General features: G+C 34.1%; 1 protein-coding gene and 1 long non-coding RNA gene across 3 annotated transcripts; one reads left to right on the forward strand and one right to left on the reverse strand.

The window, feature by feature from the left end:
• Positions 1 to 1367: 1367 nt before the first annotated feature.
• On the forward strand, positions 1368 to 3797 carry LOC116351772 (trypsin-5-like). 2 transcript variants are annotated; one of them, XM_031783906.1, is made up of 7 exons: positions 1368 to 1666; positions 2100 to 2250; positions 2345 to 2571; positions 2645 to 2821; positions 2909 to 2961; positions 3029 to 3248; positions 3329 to 3797. In XM_031783906.1, the coding sequence occupies exons 1-7, from the start codon at positions 1543 to 1545 to the stop codon at positions 3655 to 3657; spliced, it is 1281 nt and encodes a 426-aa protein (XP_031639766.1). In that variant the 5' UTR covers positions 1368 to 1542; the 3' UTR covers positions 3658 to 3797. The 2 variants fall into 2 exon arrangements, with proteins under 2 accessions (XP_031639766.1, XP_031639767.1); XM_031783907.1 differs by having other exon boundaries at positions 1607 to 1709.
• A 629-nt stretch (positions 3798 to 4426) lies between these two features.
• On the reverse strand, positions 4427 to 6951 carry LOC116351771. The gene is made up of 3 exons (XR_004202200.1): positions 6771 to 6951; positions 5933 to 6664; positions 4427 to 4611 (listed from the first exon to the last, which is right to left on the reverse strand). It is a non-coding gene; the product is annotated as an uncharacterized LOC116351771 (long non-coding RNA).
• Positions 6952 to 8151: the final 1200 nt, after the last annotated feature.

The following is an 8151-nucleotide window of genomic DNA, read 5'->3' on the forward strand; positions in this document are numbered from 1 at the left end:
AGTATTTCTTGAAAATTATACGTAGATTGTTTGGGAAGTCAATTGCTTTTATTGTCACCTCAACAACGAGGTTTGTTTGGAACGCTATTCATTGTGGAATGGATGTATTCACAGTTTTTTTGTGTGACTATTTTTGTTTTTATTTCGAAATAACAGAGCGTTGATAAAATTTGCTGTAAATATTTAAATTAAATTTTAAGGAAATAACAATGACGATGGCGAAGGTGAAAGTCGAAAACAAGAATTACGTTGCGATAAAATATGACCTACAAACAATACTTCACCCCAATTTCGGACCTGAAAAAGCACGAATTGTGACGCAAATATTATTTGAGCGCAGTCTTCAAATGGCAGAAATTGTCCTCAATGGGAATTAGCCACAATATCTTGTTATTAATTTTCAAATTCACTTTAAGTTAAAATGAAGAAAAATTAGGCGCGTCTCTATGCAGTGACAAAATTCTAAAGTGAGAAAAAACGGAAATGAACGAAAAAGAAAAGGGTCTTTCCTCTTCCCGCTAAAAAAAAAGAAGAAAGAGAGAAGAGACCAAATTATGATGACAATTAAGAATAAAACATAAAAGGGCAAAATAAAATGATTCGCCAACTGAACTAAAATTGATATGCGGATGAAACACATTTATAAGACGGACAGAAAGACATAGAAATTGAAGCATTAAGGAAAAAGTGAATAAGTTCATGGAGCGAATGAAAATAAACAAAAATTAGGTATTCAAAAAACATCACAGAAACAATGTGTTTACGGGTTACCGTTTGTGAAAGAAATGTCCAAATCTTCAAACCATTGGAAATATTGGTTAGATTCTCTGTGTTTCTTATTTTGAATTTATTAAATTCTCTCTCTCTTTCTTAGTCAATGCAGCAATTTTAACATTTTGTCTACGCAAAGGCAAAGTTAGAACGGACAGGCATGCACTGCTTATCTGGCTGTTTGGCTACTATTAAAGCATAATATTCGCGTTGTGTACCTGTACCTATGGCACTTGCCATTGCCGTTCTCGCTGTAATTCGTTCTGCCGCTGACGCAAACGCATCCACCAGCGACAGTCGCAGTTATCGCCGTCGTCGTCAGCGATGTTATTGTTACATTAATTTTATCGTATCCCAACGTATGTGTTCTCTCTTTTGCTTCTCTGTACGTACATGTACACACGATGATGTATGAAATGTTATTTATGTCTTCAAAAAAGTCTTCCATAAATCATTTCATTTTGAACTTCTTGACTAGCCGGTTGTATTATTTTGTCATAAAAAGTATTTTTTTTTAAAAAATATTACCTCATTTCTTTCTTCTTCCAATTAAAAGAAAATAAACTAAAAAAAATCTTCTAATCTTGTGTTTTTTGTGTTTGTGAGAATTTTTTATACGATATAGTTGTATCATCGGTATTCAATAAAACTTGATTTCTTCCGTATTCAAACGTCGGTAATTGTACCGATCAATAATCAATTTATAGTGATCAATTTCATTTTCAAATAAAAGAAAATAACGATTGTCGTTAACAGTTCTCTGAAAGAAAAATGCTATCGCAATATTTCGTGGTTTTATTTCTCCTTTTGCCATTACCAATACCATTGAATAGCATATCATTGAATTCAGCCAGTCAAACCGAAGCATCACAGCAAATTTTTCCATGGATTGATGGTATGTTATAACAGTTATGCAACTTATCACAAGATATAATTTTGTAAGTATATATTTTTTATTCAAGTTAATTATGTGGTCGAATACGGAGAAAAATTTGAAGTGGTCCACACAAATCTAATAAATCATCGTTCAACATTTTATTTAATATTGGTTGTTGGTACCATTCAAACATTTGGTCTTTAAAAATGCTTCTGTTTCTTGTTCGATGAACATATTATTTTTCATTTTTTTAAGAAGAGCCAATGTTTTATAAATACGCTCCGAAAATATTTGCTTGAACATCTCGTTTTCATTTTTCAACTTTGAAACAATTATGAAAAAACTGATTCGTTGATGACGCTAAAAAAAATTTCATTAGCGTCTAATCAAACAAATATTTTATTTGTTTAAATATAGAAAACTTATTTATCCATTTTTGTCCAAAAAATAGGCACATTTCGAGTCATGGGAGGAGATATAGAAGACATAGAAAATAGTCCTTATAGTGTTGTATGTATGGAAAAATTAGAAGATTCAGATCAGTACTTTGGTGGCTCAATTATCACGAAAAACCTTATATTGACCGCCGCTCATAGTTTACAGTAAATATTCCAAAAAATATACGCAAAAAAATCTGGGAAATATTTTTACGATTTTTTCATATTTTTTTTCTACTCTTTATTCGTGTAATTTTAGCAAGGCAAATCTGAATTTCTTGAAGTGTTACGTCGGATCTTCGGTATTACTAAAAGGAAAAGAGGTTGAAATTGCTGAGTTAATAGTTCACCCGTTTTATCAATATCCCATCCAACAATTCGACATTGCAATTATTAGATTAAAGGATAAGTTAACTTTCGAAAACAAGAACATTCAACCAATTGCTCTCCCCGATAAAAACGATAGAATACGAAATGGTGAATTGTGTATGTCTTTTGAAATATCTTCACATTAATATATTTTCTTGAGAAGAAAATGTTAATTTAATCATCATTTTAGGTACTATTACTGGATTCGGTTTTAGAGGAATTAAGGAACTTCCCGTGTCGCTCACATTGCGTTCTTTGAAATTACATGTTCTGAGTTACAAAAAGTGCAATCAATTATATCCGAATCGAAGTCTACCTTATACTATCTGTACTATCCATAGACAATTAGGAAAGGATGCATGTGAAGGTACGGTCATTTTTCGAATTTTTTCAAAACTCTTTGTTTTTGTCACAACTATCACCTCATTGTTGCTCTTTTCAAAACGAAATATAGGTGATAGTGGAGGCGCGGTTACGTGCACAAATGCACATGGAAAACGAATTATTGTAAGAAATCTAATAATAATAAATTTAGATCAGGTATAAAAAGTTTTTTTTCCGTCACATATCGTAGTACGGAGTCATCATGTCTGGCGTCGAGTGCAAACCATTTGGAGAGCCAATGCTTCATCTACCAGGCATAAGCACGAATGTAGTGAAATTTATTGATTGGATACAATCCGTTATAAGTGAAAATATACACGATAAACCTTTTCACGCAGAACCTAGTCACGCAGAACTTCGTATTCATTCAGCACCATATTCATTTTGGAATGCCGACGATTTTGAACAAGGTATATTAAATTAAACTACTTAAGTTTTCATGTACATGACGATTATTATTTTGAATATCATTACAATTATCTTCTGTTAGATGACGGCCACAGTGGCTTTAATCCTGTCGTAGAACGCGAAGGAACCGTACACCACCAACCTCAAGTTGCTGTCGCCCATGCAGCTCCAATCGCTGTCGCACACTCACCAGCCATTGCTCTATCACATGGACAAATTTCTCATCAATCATATTCGTCACCAGTTATTGCGCATCAACCAGAAGTTCAGCAACAACATGTTCTTCAACAACCAGCCCTTGCTGGTTATGCCAGCCAAGGATATGCTGGACACGGAAACGCCGGCCATGCAAGTGGCTACTCGACCATTTCCCAAGTGACTCATCATGGTCATGGTGGCTATCATCAATAAATTAAACGACTTTGCTTTCTATTTACGGTCCTATGATTCTAACGTTAACGCACACAACATTTGTATATATACAACATTTCAATGCACACTTTCTTCTAGAAACGACAAAAAATAAAATTAATTTTTAGAAATAGCAGAAATATGATGAAGTTTCTTTTCAATCTGGTCTTTTTTCACAAAAATAAAAGCAACTCGGTCATATCTTCATTCATTCAAATCAATAAACATTTATTTACATTACAATCTTATATTATATTATTAGATATCATGTAGCCAATATTCTATCTAAAGCATTGAACACACACCATCGTTCCAAATTTGATAATTTCTTGTGGGAAAAAAAGAAATGTTGCATGGAATTTTTCAGAAACAATGAGAATATTTTGTGTGTCCGGTCAGATAAAGGTGGAAAAACTGTATTCATGGAGCGCGATGAGTATTTAAGCAAAGCACTTGATTTATTAAGTGATTCATCTACATATCAAGAAGTGCATAATCCAACAATTGTAATCCAAAAAATCAATAATGCTTTTGTTAAGAAATTATTTGAAGGTGTTAAGATTGACGTTGCGATGAAATACAAATTGACTTGCCACCATGCGTCGGCTCCTTTGATGTATTTTCTACCTAAACATCATAAACAGAACATGCCACTGCGACCGATTGCAGCAGACCTCAATGGACCAACTAGATGTTTGTCTGAATATGCTACTTCAATTCTATCTAAACTCAATAAATCTTCATACCACATTAGAAATCCGTAGGTGCTTGTTTTTTTTATGATTCATTCTAATTTCTATGTATTTACCTTTAAAAAGATTGATTGAATATTTTTTTAGATGCTTGCTACGTGGTGCTTGTAAAATGCTTGCTACGTGCAAAAAAGACATCTTCTCTTGCTTGCATTTTTCTTCATATACCAAATGGATGATGGAAAGAGTGTGGTCGATTTTCCTTTATCATTTTTGATGAAACATGGATAATTCAATTTGATTTTGCGCACATGTATACACATACATACACACATACACATCGTGTACACGTTCGTTCGTTCGTTCATTCGTTATCACACACATATTTCGTTTTAGTTTTAAATATTTGTTGGACAAGTGCAGACATTATTATTTTTTTTTACATCATCATCATCATCGGTTTGACAAAGAGAGAATGAAAATGAAGAAATATAAATGTATATTTCATTCAACGATAGGTGAGATGGACAGCTACAATAGTACATGTAATTGCATGGGGAAAAAAAGAGGTGTGTGGAAATTCTCCTGACTGATTTTCCGCTTTCTCACACATGCGCATGATTGTGAAATTTTATCCACTTTTCCCCTCGCGAATCTCATGCGCATGCATGTGTTTTTTCCCCTCTGAAATTTTTGGCCCCTTTCCCCGCGAGAATTATATGCGCATGCGTGTGTTTTTTCCCCTCTGAAATTGTTGGCCCCTTTCCCCGCGAGAATTACATGCATTTTACTGTCCCCCCTCGCCTATGGTTGGACGAAATGTACATTTATATACTACTCACTATTATTCGCGGATAGAAAACACATCAATTTACAAAGCGAGCTGCATGTTTGATTTTCTGGAATATATTTTTTCTTTGCTCAAAGATTCTTCGATTAAAATTTCTGCATGAATTTCCGCATTGTTTACAAAATCTGCATGAATGAATTATGTAAAAAAAACTATCAACTTTTTTGCCAGCTTTATGTCTGAAATTTTAAACATCGATTTTTTATCATAAAATAACACTAAATTATAAAAATCTGCACTTAAATACACATATTTATTGTTTTAAAAATTACATGTTTGTATATAGCACTCATTTGAGCTGTCAAGCAACATTTCCATATATACAAACATGTAATTTTGTTCATGCAGAAAACAATAAATATGTGTATTTAAGTGCAGATTTTTATAATTTAGTGTTATTTTATGATAAAAAATCGATGTTTAAAATTTCAGACATAAAGCTGACAAAAAAGTTGATAGTTTTTTTACATAATTCATTCATGCAGATTTTGTAAACAATGCGGAATTTCATGCAGAAATTTTAATCGAAAAATTTTTGAGCAAAAACAAAATGTATTCCAGAAAATCAAACATGCAGCTCGTTTTATTAATTGATGTGTTTTCTATCCGCGAATAATAGTGCAGATTTCGCGAAGTGGGTGACTGTAATGACAGACGTAAAATTATTTGTTTAGTGTATGTCTAGCTGCATGGTTCAATATAGTTTTCTGACATAAAGCAAAAAAAAAGTTACTTGTTAGAGTGGTCTCTTGGTCTATCGTCATTTTGGCTGTATTTTTCGTTTTTTTGGCTGTATTTTTCGTTTTTTTTAATGAGTTCGTTAAGGACAATTGGTTCCAATCACTGTGGATGTTCGGTCAAATGCAACGCCAAATCGAAGTGTTTCATCAATATGCACAACAATGGCATGCATTCAGTCGCGATGGATTGATAACGAACAATCGACCGCCAAAAGTGAACAATTTCGCACTTGTCCCGTTATGCCGATTCCAACTGAAAAACGTTCGATTGGATATGAAAGATATGTATTATTTGGCGAACACTGTACTAGGAGTGGTGCCCAGTTCTCGCAATCCGCTGACCAATCGAATGAACAAATACACACTGGACTATTACATGAACGGCCATAGAGATGAATTGTGGCATTTGGTTTTCGACATGGATAAAATCAAACAAATCGGCAAGCAGAAGCGGTTTCACTCGCAAATCATCACCAATAGTGTTTGCGTGTCAATATTGTACGAGAAGCCAGCGAAAGCTCCCAAGTCAGTATAATACACTTTTCGAAGAGTGTACACTAGGGTGTTTCCACATGAAAAATATTAAAAAGTGGCTATTATCATTTTGAAGAGCGTTAAATTCTGTATAAGATGATTTGATTTTTGATACTGATTGGTTGCCGATGTGACTTCCTGGACTAAAAACACATTTGTAAATTGATTTCATGTCGCATTCACGCCAAAATCTGTAATTGATGAAAATATAAGATTTAACAAAATTAAAAACATGAAAAATAATTTTAATATCAAAATAATTGCCCAAATATTAATAAAAGTAACACAAAAACTCACAATTTTACCACAATAAACCAAAACAATGCAAATTCGCCAATTCATTTGACAGAATGACATTTGAAGCGTGATTCGCTCACGCATGACAAATGACAGGTTATGTGTCAAATGAATTGGCAATTTTGCATTGTTTTGGTTTATTGTGGTAAAATTGTTAGTTTTTGTGTTACTTTTTAAATATTTAAGCAATAATATTGATATTAAAATTATTTTTCATGTTTTTAATTTTGTTCAATCTTAAAATTTCATTAATTACAGATTCTGGCGTGAATGCGACATGAAATCAATTTACAAATGTGTTTTTGGTCCAGGAAGTGACATCGGCGACCAATCAGCATCGAAAATCAAATGATCTTATACAGAATTTTACGCTCTTCAAAATGATGCTAGCCACTTTTTAATATTTTCCAAGTGGAAACACCCTAGTGTACACTGTACACACTCTCCTCACACTCTTCGTATATAGTTTTATTCGACTCCCTTCTCACACTCTTCTCACACTCACGTTGGTGTTCAGTGTTCATATTAATTGATTAATGTTTTGTGTTTGTTTCTGATTTTATAGGAATGTGTCGTCTTTTTGGCATACCATTGCCCGATTCGTTGAAGAGAACTGACAATCCACACAAATGCGAACAATGTCAACTGATAGCAGCATAAAATCAACAATAATCATAAGAAGAATATTTTAACCAGGCTGTGTGTTTTGTATAATTTCAGCAGGCACTGCTATTTCTAGCACGATAGCTATGCTCTGCCTAAGTTTCACGCATTGCATACCGCATTGAAATCGATGCCTGTTTACAGTGTGTGTTCATTACGCGGCAATAGCGATACCGTGTATTACGCAGCATTCATGCATGTGTATTGATGGTTTACGGTGTCGCTATTGCCGCGTAACGAACACACACTGCTTACAGCAGTCACCGATTTCAATGCGGTATGCAATGCGTCAGTGTTACAGTGTTGTAGGTGACCTGAAGGTGACCAAACTGGTGAGCCAAAATAAAGGCACAAGGAAATTATCGTTCGTTTCCTTTAAAATAGATGTGCCTAATCATTATTTCGACATTATTATGGACAGTTCCATTTGGCCACCGGGCGTTAAAGCCAAAGAATTTGTTGAAAATTCACTGCCTGGCAATAACAACTCTAAATCAGTTCCACCTCCCAAACGAACTGTAAAGAATCCAAAAAAGCAAGAATCATGCCTCGATCAGGCCCCCAATTCTTGGTCGAAATCAACGAAAGGCACATCAAAGGCAAACAATGTCACCGGAAATTCCACCGATTGCCAACTTGTTGCCGCTGCTGTCTCAATGCCTACTCAGTCCACTGATGGATTCGTACAGTCAGCCTCAACAAAATCCTCGCATTTAGG

The sequence above is a fragment of the Contarinia nasturtii genome, unplaced genomic scaffold, assembly GCF_009176525.2.
Source record: "Contarinia nasturtii isolate CC-2019 unplaced genomic scaffold, AAFC_CNas_1.1 Cnas_scaffold_6244, whole genome shotgun sequence".
Taxonomy (NCBI): Eukaryota; Metazoa; Arthropoda; class Insecta; order Diptera; family Cecidomyiidae; genus Contarinia; species Contarinia nasturtii.